Source organism: Anarhichas minor, unplaced genomic scaffold (assembly GCF_050575085.1).
Source record: "Anarhichas minor isolate MPS153535 unplaced genomic scaffold, ASM5057508v1 ptg000024l, whole genome shotgun sequence".
Taxonomy (NCBI): Eukaryota; Metazoa; Chordata; class Actinopteri; order Perciformes; family Anarhichadidae; genus Anarhichas; species Anarhichas minor.
In genome coordinates this window covers 10,484,879-10,497,740 of record NW_027466470.1, presented here as the reverse complement: position 1 = coordinate 10,497,740, position 12,862 = coordinate 10,484,879, and the positions used below count along the sequence as shown (strand labels likewise).

At 43.1% G+C, this 12,862-nt stretch overlaps 2 protein-coding genes across 2 annotated transcripts; one reads left to right on the top strand and one right to left on the bottom strand.

Annotated features, from left to right (window-relative positions):
• Positions 1-413: 413 nt before the first annotated feature.
• c8a (complement component 8, alpha polypeptide) lies at positions 414-5,250 on the bottom strand. Its single transcript, XM_076098553.1, has 11 exons — positions 5,141-5,250; positions 4,913-5,021; positions 4,319-4,466; positions 4,065-4,212; positions 3,659-3,848; positions 3,391-3,573; positions 2,088-2,328; positions 1,861-1,992; positions 1,564-1,721; positions 1,168-1,393; positions 414-565 (listed from the first exon to the last, which is right to left on the bottom strand). Exons 1-11 carry the CDS (start codon positions 5,248-5,250, stop codon positions 414-416), a joined length of 1,797 nt encoding a protein of 598 aa, XP_075954668.1.
• Positions 5,251-5,970: 720 nt separating this feature from the next.
• On the top strand, positions 5,971-12,415 carry LOC142956011 (uncharacterized). The gene is made up of 19 exons (XM_076097293.1): positions 5,971-5,979; positions 6,699-7,620; positions 7,702-7,893; positions 8,068-8,602; positions 8,722-8,837; positions 8,930-8,955; positions 9,125-9,165; positions 9,282-9,326; positions 9,477-9,609; positions 9,801-9,960; positions 10,090-10,213; positions 10,323-10,354; positions 10,716-10,779; positions 10,950-10,984; positions 11,234-11,297; positions 11,712-11,810; positions 11,935-11,948; positions 12,163-12,196; positions 12,346-12,415. The coding sequence occupies exons 1-19, from the start codon at positions 5,971-5,973 to the stop codon at positions 12,413-12,415; spliced, it is 2,715 nt and encodes a 904-aa protein (XP_075953408.1).
• Positions 12,416-12,862: the final 447 nt, after the last annotated feature.

The window sequence follows — 12,862 nt, the reverse complement described above, 5'->3', positions numbered from 1 at the left end:
TAGAAGTTTGGTCTGTGGTGTCTTTGTCTTTAGACTCATAGTGTGACACAAGGAATCAGAAACAGACTTGACCTGACTAACTGTCCTAACTAGACCTGCCTGAAGCACTGACCTGGATTCAGCTTCTGCAACCCAAATTTAACCTTCACATTCAAGGCGATTTAGTAAATCTCATACAAAGCATCTACAGTTTTACTCTTCAGACAGAAAAACACACACTTTAGTAAAGTCTGCATCACACATTTATTACAACCTTGCTATACAGTGTGTTGTGTGTCCTGATGAAGGCATTCATTTTATTTTGAAGTCAGACAGTAAAGGATAGTGGAAGAGCAGTTTTTAGTCATTAAAAAACACTTGGATTATGCTCACTTAGCGCTCAACAGCATTTTCACCCTGGAACCGGAGTGACTTTAACAGCGTCGAATCTGAGAGGTGGAGCCCAAGCAGGTTGTTCCACCGCCATCAGGTGCAGGATTATCACAGGTTCTTGTCCGAGTCTTCCTCCCTGATGCACAGGATGACCAGCTGCCCCAGCATGACCATGACCCATCTGTCTTGGTATCTGTCCAGGAAAAATGAAGGGGGTTTTAAGCTGAGTTTAACAAACGTGTATATGTATATGTAGAAACAGCATACAGTATGTCTGTGCACTGTCATTACTCAATCACATCCTCTGACAAACAAGTAAAACAGGCAGCCGATCAATCGCAAAATGAAGAATGGCTGGATGTTCATTTTTGGGGATTTTTATACTGAACATAATGTAAAATGATTTATAATTAAGGTGTAGTATAATACATTTAGTTATTTACGTGTACACATATTTAACTAAATTATAAAAGCCAAAATTGCTTATTAGAGAGCCGTTTGGGAGCAGAAAGAGCCGGCTCTTATTGGTGAGCTGAGCCAAATGAGCTTCTTGTCAGCGGTGAGAAGTAACAAAGTACTTTCACTCAAGTATAATTTTGAGGAACTGGTGCTTTACCTGCCTGCAACATTATGAACTACTACAAAGAGATCATTTTTGAAAAACAGATTTGGGGCTTAAGACAGGGGACGGTTAGCTTAGTTTAGCACAAAGACTTGAAACAGGAAGAAAGAGCTTTATCCCAGCAAATTGAATGTGTTCACCTCTGCTGTCTTTACTCGTGACAAAAGTCTCACCTCTTCGGAGAGTCTCTTCACAGGCCTCTCCATGGTAGCCTAACTTACAGATGCAGTTACAGGAAGTCCCCTTTAGGACAGGGATGCCGTTGTGCTTGCAGGGGGCGCAGCGACAGGAGTCGAACTGCTGCTGATACTCATCCCAGCCCCTCTCCAAGTTGGCCAGTCTTGCACCTACATGGTCAGCTGCTGTGCTGAGGCGCACTAGCTCATAAATTGGCATGGTCTTTGTCACGAGGGAGGTAGGACAGAGGCAGGAAGAGGGAAAAAAGTTAATACCACACCAGCAAATGCACAAAAGCACTGCGAGGTCATAAATCGAGAATATAAATATCAACTTGTGTTTTGTTTTTTTATTAAGAGGATGTTGTGTCAAACAATTTTCCAACAAGTCACCTCATATTCGATGAGTGTTGGGTTGTATTTGAGGGACGCTCCCCAGTTCCTGTATGTCTCGGGGCTCCTGATAACCAACAGGCCACCGCTGCTGTGTGTGACTCCCCCCTTCACTAGAGTAACGATGTCCTCAATCACAGCTGAATGAGAGTTCTGGGCTACATTTCAAAAGAAAAAACAATTACAAGCTCTGATAACACATGACTGCAACAATCCTTCACTTTTCAGCTGAATGGATCTAAGACTAATAAAGCTAATAAACTTAAATTCAGTACTCAATCGATTTTGATGTCTCACTTTGACTAAATGATCCGTCCTTATTGCAAAGGTTCCCGGCCACTTTGAGTTCTGCTTTTACAACGCTGGAGAAGGGATAGCTCAAACCGATAGACGCACCAAAGCATCTACCAGCTTGTTTAGCATCCAACTCTGTGAGAGTTATGGAAGAGAAGTGAACAAAGGTTACCTTTCATTACATTTCCTATCAGATGACATTGATCAACAAACTGGAAAGCACACAGTACTTGATTTTGCCATAGTCGTTTTGTTGACAACCACAACATATTCAAGGGTTCCTCCCATTGTTCCCTCTGTGACATAGTCGGTGCCAAATGTGTTGAAGAAGCGGGAGTACGTCCCAAAATCATACTGCTCCGGCAGCTCCATGAGTGAAACGTAGAAATCTTCATGAAGCATCAACTTATTACTTCTCATTTTGAAGCGGGCTGTTTGCACTTTGGACCAGAGCCTGATGAACCCTAGGTCCTGAAGACAAAAAGGCAAGTCTTTGTTTTCCTCAGAAGTAGAAATAATGATAATAAAAATACTTTAGTCAAACTTGAATAAAACTGTTACATATACCCCAAAGAATGTCCTTTCTTTTGTCAGACACCCATACATAAACATTGTTTAAAGGAGTTCATTACTGTGGGTAATACACATATTTGCTCACCCTCATATTACTGTTTAATATTAAGCTAAGTTCGGAGACTGACAGCTTAGGTTAGCATAAAGACTGAAAACGAGGGAAACCATGGATGCATAAGGAGAACTGGATACAGTGTTGGAGGTTGGGCCCCGTTTCATTCCTATGACTGTTGCTCAGTGGCGGATGAAGCCAAAATGGCTCAAATGCCAATTTAAATTTATCACGATCTTCCTCATCCACGGGGCCCATAAAGTAGGCGCACTAGCGTTTCCTTTAACCCGGCCTCCCGACTGCTCGGTCTTGGATCGCTCATATGAATTACAGTATGTTATACCCAGGGAAAGAACTCTGGATTCAGCTATTAGTGGATTTTGTAACTTTTAGACCCTATTGATTTGAATAAGGGCAAGGAAGTTAAAAATGTTTCTTTCCCAATGTAAGTCTATGGGAAAAAAATAGTTTTGGGTCCCATGGCATTACGAGATGGATCCAGGAGTTGTAATTACAAAACAATCCATCTACCGGTTTCCTAATAACCTAGTAAAATATATCTGGTTGGTTTAGTCTGTACAAAAAAGGTGCTGGTAGGCAGATTTTGTTACCTTTGGACTGAGCCGGGCTTGCTGTTTCCCTCTGTTTAGTCTTTATGGTAAGCTAAGCCAACCGGCTGCTGGCTGTAGCTTCATATATACAGTAATCGTCATGAGAGTGGTTTCAATCTTCTTGTCTAACTCTTAGCAAGAAGGCAAACAAGCATATTTTCCAAAATGCCAAACAATTGCTTTAAAAAACAACAAACAACACTAACCTCTGAAAAATGTATAATTATATATTTAATACAAATTGCACTTGTTATCATGTAGTAAGATAGTTCAGTTGTTTGGATCAATAAATCATACCTGGCTTTTATGTTGTGTTAGGTTCTTGAGAAACATGGATTCAGCATTTGTATTCAGTCCCACTTCCACAAAAGAGATTTGAAGTGAGACACCGCCACTGGAAGAACTCATCGTTTTCCTGGCTTCCAGCATGCTCACCATATCTTCAAAGTATTCCTGTGAGCCCTCTGACGTAGCTTCAGCCTGTAACAGGTCAAATCAGGTCAAAATGTCTTAAACAGCCCATTTATTGAATTAAACAAAGACATAAGTAACAGCATGACAATACCACAAAATGGAAGGTATGGTAGTTGTGAGGTTTCCTGTAGTTCTTCTCATCTTCATTGTAGTGCAGGTTCTCACAGAATGCGTCATAGATGAATTTCCTCCATTCACCATTATAGACATATTCACACTTTCCTCCAAAATAATGTGGGTCAAGTACTTGATCCGCAAAGTCTCCGGTCAAGACGTTGTAGCTATGGCAAAGTAAAATAATTAAATTTAAGTGAAGGTATGAAGATTAAATGAGACACATGTAAATCAAAAGAAATAATGGTGTGATTTGTATATATTTCTGATGTTTCAAAGCAATTTGCTAGGCAAAAAATAGTGATTATGGTGTGTTGACGACGTATATGCTTATTGAACTGTCCTGGTAATTCAATTGCATTGCTTTTAAAAGCTGTATTTACCCCTGGGTGCCGCGTTCAGCACCAGGGATCGTCAGTAAGGTGGAACACTTGTCGTCTCTCTGGGTGACGTCTTCACAGACCTCTTCGTCAGAAAAATCCTCACAGTCCGACTCTCCATTACAGCGAAGGGACTGGCTGATGCAGCGCCCTGGATAGACAGAGAGACAGATTTACATGTATACTGGAGGCGCACAGACAACACAGCCTCAGCTCTAAGAGAATGTGCTGAGTGAACGGTCGTTGGTGGGACTCGCCTGTTTGTTTGCAGGTGAAGCTGTCTCCACAGTAATCTGTCACCAGACACTGTGTTGTTACTGTTGGACATGCCAGCTTCTCCCACAGTGCCTCAATGCACTCTGTGCCACCAAACTGTGAGGGCTTCTCAATGTATCGGAAACGGCCCTAAGACAGAGTTGATAATGAGTTAGCTCTTTATATCACCCAATGAGTAGACCACATGCTGTGATGTTCATAGTGGTGCAGTTAAAATCATATTAATGCAATAAATGTTAATTTCTAAGTTCCATTTAAGTATGCTACCTTTGATATTTAGTGTAATAAACCCCAAAACACTAAATGAGTTGAGTATTTTGGAGCCTCAAATGTCAGGAACGTTGTAAAACCAAGGACCACCCTTAGTGACCTAATCGGAGCAGAAGTGCTGATTCGTGATAATCATTGTTCCTTTCGAACGGATTGATTATCTTGTTTTGATCTGAGCTTCCACCCAGAAAACTGTCTTAACTCCACATGTTTTTGGAGAGAGTTCTAGTTTTAGAAGTTGTAATCACAGTTTTCATCCAACATCTTTAAATTCATGCAATGTCTTGAGAAAAAAACACCCTTACCTTTTGGTCTGTGCAGGAGTTACAGGGTGTCCAAGATGACCAGGTCCCTAGCTTACAGTTGATGGGTTTCTCTCTGTTTACAGCTCTGGCCCTCCTCATCCCAGCCACACTGGCAACCCGAAACGTACATTATCATCTCAGTTTCTCTCCTAATACGCATGGTGCATGACATAGACATTAAATGTTATCAAGTGTATCTGAGAGACATTGAAGCAAGGAATACTTCACCTGTCGTCAGCGGTTGTCCGTGGGCTCCTGTATGCATTCACAAGTGGGATAAAGTTCACAGACAGAAGCAGTGTGCATAAAGTCAGAAGTAAATTAATAAATGTCTCCATACTGAAAAATGAGTTGCTAGTCCTTTGGATTAAAATGCAAAAACAGCCGTTGTGTTGTGACTTCTACCACTGCAGTCTTGACCAATAACGACTGTGAATGATTGATCAAGAGTAAACACATGCTGTTACAACAGTTCGGAAAGTTTTTTTTTAATGATCAATAACCCCCATTTGTCATCTTCCCTCTGCAAACACTCCAATCCAGCATGAACATTCGCCCGTACGTTTAATGCAACACTAACAAAAGTACATCACACTGAACAGGAACACAAACATTCCCCTTCTTACAATATATCTACATTGAGTTGATCCATTTTATTATCCCTAATATTATTATTATTATTAAATGTATTATTATTATTATCATTGTTACCATTATTATCATTATTACCATTATTATCATTATTACCATTATTATCATTATTATTATTATTATTATTATAACAAAGATAATAATACCTATCCACATACAAACCGGCTTCCGTCGCTTCTGATTTGACAATTACCCATCATGAACGCGCACGTCGTGAGGTCACGCGTAGCACACAGGTGCGTCTGGTTCGAGTCTCGCGGCGGCGCTTTCAAATTGTTTGTTTTAGCATAAACAGTGTGTTGGATTCATCACGCCAAAAATGTATCACCGCAGCCAGCAGCGTCCGCACAGTTAAGACCGCGTCCCAAATATACCAAGCTGAACAGTGATGAACAAAACGAGCGACAATGGAAGAGGTACGTTTTAAAGATATTGCTCTGAACGTTATAGCTACATGTAGGTAATGTTAGCCTTCTTGTTGCGCACTTTGCTAGCTGTTACCCCATGTGTAATATACTAAAGTACATTAAAGGGTCACTTCATAAAACATACTTTCTCATTTACTTGTAACGCTAGTTACAGCTAGTTTAGGTTTTCACATGTCTATCTCTGAGCTATCTGCCTCCACCTCATAATAATTTAATTTATTTTGTGTTGCTCACAGTATTGAAAAATTACACATAAACAAATTCAGTAGCATCATATTTTCTGAAAAACACTAACTGTTATTGTGGATAACCCTTGGACCTAAATATTAAGAGTCAACTGTGTGCAATGTGGACTAATGGTTATTCTCATAATTTATTAATTTGTATATATTGTCAATAAAATGCAAAATGCCTTCACATGTCTTGTTTTGTCCACTTAACAGTTCAAACTTTGAACACATTCAGTTTACAATCGTAGACTAAAAGGACAGCATTCTAAATCGAGGTCATTAAAACAACTTATTATTGAAGCTGTACTCCAGACAAGACAAATTCACCACCAATGTATTGGAGTGAGTGAGGAAATGCTTCTTGTAATTTTGGTAAACCAACCCTCTAATTATGTTGTCAGCATTGAGGTTTGTCTCCTTTTTAATCATCAAGTGAATTGTCAATGAGCGTAATATCATTTCCTCTTTTCATTGGAGGGACTGAGCAACTTCAAAGCTCTGAGGGCCAAGTTTCAGGAAGAGGCCCTCTTGGCTCAATCCAAAACCAGCCGGCCAGCTGTTTCAGAGAAACCGAAACACCTTCCTCCTCCCGGAAGTCACAGCAGCTCCGTGGTCAGCGGTATTAATATTGTCGTAGAAAACAAGATGGCGGTGGTTCCCCAGGTCACCTTCAGAGATGGGCTGCGGGCATCTGGAGGCAAGCGACCAATTTCCTTTCCGCCGCAACCTCAGCACACCTCCCCCCCATCTCGGCCGGCTCATGGAGACGGCACAACGAGGCAGTCCTACAAAGACAGACGCATGCCTCTGGTGCTTCCTGCCCTGCCTGTAAAAGAGCAGAAGACGGAGCCGCCAGCCAAAAAGGAGCACAAACTGGAACCGGAGGCGTGGAGAGAAGTCCTGCCGCACACTAAAATCAAGAAGAAAGGTTTGCTGCTTCCTTTCAAGTCAGCCAAAGCGTCAAAGGTCAGTGCAGAAAACGGAGAGGAGCCGACGTATGCCGATTTGACCACCAGGCCTTCCAGCGCCCCCGGTGGGTCGGTGGAAAAACAAACCGCAGAAGATGGGGCTTCGCTCCAAAGTGACCAATCGACTGCTGAGCTCTCCCTCTCCAGCCTCGATATCACCCCTCCTCCCGCAGAGACGAGTGTCGATTCCAACAACAAATTTATTAGCACCTTGGAGAGAGCCAAGAAGAGGTTTTCACGCCGGCAGATGTTGATCTCTGCCAAAACGAAGAGCTTGCGTTGTCCTGACTACGTCTCGAGAGACGAGGCGTTCCCTTTGCCGCCGAAGCGCGTCGGTGTACCCGAGCTACCCGTTCCCTTGCCGGTCTGTCTCCCACACATTGCCTGTCTGTCAGCCCGGCCTTTCTTCAAAGTAGACCACTCTTCACGCAGTAAGTCATATTCAGTGAGGAGCATGATTTTCTCCACATCAGACTATCTTCTAATGCTTTATTGTATTTTCCGATGACTAGGGCCTGCGCTGGATAAGCAGTTCGGCAGGGATAAATTTCTTCCCTCTGTCAGGACTGGTGAACCTCAATCTCCCTCTGCTTCTGGAAGGAAGAGGCCTCTACCTGACTTGAGGACACTGGGGCCAATCCCACCAAAGCCCCCCAGACCTCCACTAGTAGATCTCAGCTGTTACCACCGACCCACAGTTAACGGTATGTTACCTGACTTTAATTTCTTGTTTCTTTTTTGTTTTCCATTTACTTTTGTGGCCTCAGACTGAAGAATATGTACGGCAAGAAGTTGTGTTTTACTTGGACATCATTCTACTTATTTGTGGTTAGGTTGAACATCTGTTCAAGTGCTGATTTTTGTTTTTTTTATTATAGAGGTGTCGCCAGGTCTTAGCCAAGCACCAAGGGTAGAGCCAGAGGCTGAGCAGCCATCCGTCTCCCTCTCTGCTCTAGACGCTCCAGAGTTTCCAGACTTTGAGAATCCGGAGATGGGAACGGCCCACGGTGAAGCTGTTGACATTGGTGCGCTGGAGCTGGAGGCCTTTGGCTTACTCAGCACTGACCTTCCTCTACCAGAGGACTACGGGCTCTTCGGTTTCGAGGATCCACAACCGGACTTATCGGTGTTTGATCCTTTAGAGTCCTGTATGAGCGGCGGCGTCCAAGATCTGAACCTTGGCAGTCACAACATAATACCCCTCGATCCAGCCAGCTTCCCTGAACCAATAAACTTCTCAGCTTTCCCAGAGCCTGCTGTGTCAGAGCAGTGGTCTCAGGGTGAGGAGGTGATCACAGATCCTCTCTCTAGCACTCAGGCTGATGAGACTGATCCGGGAGATGCTGAGTCTCACTCTGCCTCACAGGAAACGGACTACGCACCGTTGCGTGATGGGATTCAATCGCATGCGAGGTGAGGTTTGCCGTAAATTAAAATCACACTGATCCATTTTTTTTTTTTTTTTTTTTTTTGCACGTTTCAGTGTGTTGACGTTTCCTGTGTGTGCACTCTGACTGTCTGCTCCCCTCTAGCGTATCTCAACAGGACAGTTACTACGAAGCGCACGATAATGTGTACGAGGATGTCGAGAATCCCAACAAATTATTCTCGGACCAGAACTCGCGTAAGCGAAAAAGTGGTCTGAAGAGTAAGAATGCTTACTCGGCACATGTTTCTTCTTGATAAAGATCTTTAGCAGAGTTTTCCCTGTTTTAACCTCCTCGTTGACCAATTTTACAGATCCATATGCTGACAACCAACATATGGTAAATGCATGTATATTTCTTTTAATTATGTATAATCCTCTTAGTTCAGTACGCAGTAAGAGAACGGTTGAGTTTATGGTCAGAGACGGGCCCTGTGCGATGAAGAAACAATGGGCTTTGTTGTGTTTAACAATCTGTGATCAATTAAAACTCATCTGTTTATTTGAAGAAGGAGGAGTTGTCTCTTCACATATGGCCGCGGAATCCGTGGTATGTAGCATACAAGTCATATTATTTATCAATGACTTTGGTCTTTGTCAGATGGAAGGCAGCCATTGATTTTTTTTTTCTTTTTTTTTTCTTTTGCTGTGGTAATCACACTGCAGGGGCAGTGTATCGGCAGAACATTCGGGCCATTATCACGTCCACAGGTATGTTGGGCGTCTCCCACAGCTGGCCAAACGCGTGTTTAGCTGTTTTCACATTGAAAATGGCTTTTGTTATTTCTTATTCAAGTTATTTTGTTTACCATCATATGGTTCCATTTACATTTAACACTTAACGGTCTGATTTGTTTTCAGTAAAGAACGCCAAAGTCCTAACAACGCTGACCTTAAAGAACAGAAGAAGAGAGAAAAGCACCGACTGGAAAAGGAGAAAAAAGAGCAAAAAGAAAGGGAGAAGAAGGAAAATGAAATGAAAAAGAAGTTCAAAGTAAGTTCTGCTTTTGAGAGGCCTGTTATGGTCTTTTCTTTTAGCTTCACTGGTCGACTTGTTTGAAAATTGCTTGCCAATATATCCGAATATCTCGGTGTCACGATGGTCGGTGAAAAGCAGCAAACCAATGCACTGCTTAGCTGCTCTGAAATCAACCTGCGCCTCATTACTGAAATGTGACTCTCCAGGTGACCGGCGAGGAGGAGGCCATGTACCACGCCAAGGTGACGGTGGCGAGCAAGGTTCGCAAGCATGACCTGCCGGTGAAGAGCGGCGACACGGTCGGCATCATTCGCACCACCAACTGCCCCAAAGGCAGATGGTTGGCCCGAGACGCCAACCACAAGTGTGAGTTCAGACGCACAACATCTCCTCACATAGAAGTAATGGGAGTGGTTAACGGGGGTATTTTCTTTTTCACATTGACGCCACTGTTTCTCAGTGTTTTCAGTAACTGCTCTGTCATTGGTTTCGCAGACGGTTACATTTCAGTGATGAACGTAGAACTAAATATCAAAGAGATGCTGGAACTTGGCAAGAAGGCCCAAGCAGCTGGACGAGGAGGCAACCTGGAGGGAGATACCATCAGCATCGGGAGCAGGTACTCGTCTAAATGCTTTGGTTTCTCAATACCAGAAAGATTTGTAAGCAGCACTCGCCTGTCTGTCTGTCATGATCACTCGTTCATTAAGGTTTTCTTTGTTTTGCAGATCCTCTAACCACCCTGTACTAACGAGCAGTTGTAAGTGCCAGTATTCTCTCCACAAATGCATTGATCTCTTTGGTTAACTTGCTGTCAGACTGGTTGCACTGTCACCTCTTAGCCCAACATCTCAAACAGCAGCCCAGCCTCATAGTTAACTGGTTGATATGACGTGTGACTTGATGACAGAGAACAGTTGCACAGAGGTTGAATACTAGCCCAAAGACTCGTAACGCTTGGCCTGAATAACTAAAGTTGTCGTCGTCCGCTTTACAGCCTGGTGATGTTTTCTGATTGTGAAGGCATTCCATGTGAGCCGGTGGTTTGAGTTCCTACCCTGCCAAACATCTATCATCAGCAAGCCCACTGTGCTTAATCAAACTAATGTGTTTTTCCACAGTCACAGATGACAGTGAAGAGTGGGCCTGTGAAGATGAGACCCTCTCGCCCTCCAGTGAAAGCCAGTAAGTGCTGTCCTTTTTACTCTGGCTTAGAGTTGCCTTCAAACCGGTGTTGTTTCTAGGAAGAATGACAGAAACCGTTGACCACGTACAAGTCGCCACCCCTTCTCAAAGATGTGATTGACACGCAGCGTGTAGGACGTAACTGTCTTTCTCTTCTTTCTGTGTAGTAGCTGTCCCCATCAGACGGCCTCACTGCCCGAGATGTGTAAGTGCATTTTTACATCCGGTGATAACATGAGAACAGAACATGGTGCCCCCCCCCCCCCCCCCGCTTCTCAGCCTTCTGGCTTAAAGGGAAATGCCAGCTCTGCCTGTGGTTACTTTATGTGATGCTTTGACATATGGCAGACTGTAAAATGCCTTTGATGTGCACTTCTACCATGCCGCTTCCTTACTCCCTCCCTCTTCTGTTAAACTGTCCCCCCCTCCGCCCTTCATGTGCTCACTTCGACAGTATGTGGCCATGTCAGCGCCCTGCACACTCTGAGCGATGCCAACCTGGAGGACCTACACACGCAGTAAGTTTCAAAGCGGAATCCTCGGCTCGCTAACCCATATGTACATAAATCTTTCTACATCTACCTCTTCTCGAGGCGCTGAGTGTGTAGCATGTGATGCGTGTGCATACCGATTTATTTCTTCGTGAATATTAAACATTGGGAAGAAGAAAAATGAAGTGGGGAGCTAAAGACATTGGAAACGTTATACATCGGCCCTGACATTTTAGGGATTGGTCCAGGTGTCCTCTACTGTGTGGTTATAGTAGAGACCAAAGACAACAGATCGTACACACCAAACTAGAGCTGCAGCTAACGACTGTGTTGAAGTAAAAAAGAAAATCCAGATTTTCTCAATTCATCTTTTGTGAAATGTCAAATATTGAAAAACACTAGTAAAAGGAGTCCTAACGGTGTCTTGTCTTCAATATTTAGGAACAGACACGAGGCCCTGCAGAAACTCGCCATCTTCTTTCAACACCGCAAAGAGGAATTGGATAACATCCCTGATAGCGGCGGAGCAACCCCTACGAAGTACAGTGTTTACTGTTTTATCTTATGTCTACTGATGCTGTCATATTCAAAATCTGTAATCAACGACCATGGTAATGATTATAAACTTTTTTTCTTCATTTTATCCATTCTCTCCGATGCAAAGTGCTGAGCCATCAAGTAAGTTTACTGATTTTGTTTTCCACTGTTGTCACTCTCACTGATAATGGTGACGCTGAGAGGACTCTTACAGATCTCTTTAAAGACTCTACAGTCAGGTCGGCGTCTTGCCTGTAATGGAAAGTGACTCGTTGCGCCATTTATCTGACTCCTGTCAGATTGCAGAGACGGTTCAAAGCTAATGTGACATTTGTATCTGCTCGTCTTTATCCAGACTTCTTGTGTGGCGTTGAGGAGCCTCCGTACCTGTAAGTGTTGACATGTTTCCTTGTGATCAACAAGTGAAGCTTGCCGCCGTTTCGATCTCTATTGATATTAGTACTCATAGACTGAACACGCAGTACTTCAGGTTGTCTAGCTTCCTCCTCCTGAACTGTGATGTGATGTTTTGTGACAGTGAACAGGAGTTTGACTTCACAGAGCTGGAACTGCTTCCTCCCCCGCCGCTATATGCCGACTTCTTCTGATTACCACACCGGCTGGAGCGAGTAACGTCGCCATGAAGGATATCTGCCACCGAGACCAGTCTGCCATGTAGTTAAAAAAAGTGTTTACTGATTCTGGGGCAGTGGAGAAAAGAGACGATTGTGAATGGAGCTGCGGATGTGACCACTATAATTACTATTTCACTTATTATATTTCACATTGTGTTCTACGCTCTTGTGTTCTCTGATGTTACTGTTAGTGGAGCACAAACTGAATCATTGCACTTAATCCAAAGAGCGATGACATAAAGTAGCCACCGGTCACTTGTAAAGCTTACAATTAAGGATTTGGTTGTAAATGTTTTCTTTGCCTTTGCTTTTTCTCTTGTTTCTGTGTTGCATCTAATAAATATTTGTTCATGATTTTTGTTTTTGATGACATTATTAGAACAGACTACTGTCACAATCATAATGTCTAAATCGTAGTTC

Coding starts and splice junctions, on each gene's coding strand:
- c8a (XM_076098553.1), bottom strand. CDS start 5,250: ATGGAGACATTTATTAATTTACTTCTGACTTTATGCACACTGCTTCTG. Junction 5,022..5,140: donor CGGACAACCGCTGACGACAG/GTGAAGTATTCC, acceptor TCGGGTTGCCAG/TGTGGCTGGGATGAGGAGGG. Junction 3,574..3,658: donor ACCATACCTTCCATTTTGTG/GTATTGTCATGC, acceptor GACCTGTTACAG/GCTGAAGCTACGTCAGAGGG.
- LOC142956011 (XM_076097293.1), top strand. Junction 7,621..7,701: donor AGTAGACCACTCTTCACGCA/GTAAGTCATATT, acceptor TCCGATGACTAG/GGCCTGCGCTGGATAAGCAG. Junction 9,327..9,476: donor GGCCATTATCACGTCCACAG/GTATGTTGGGCG, acceptor ATTTGTTTTCAG/TAAAGAACGCCAAAGTCCTA.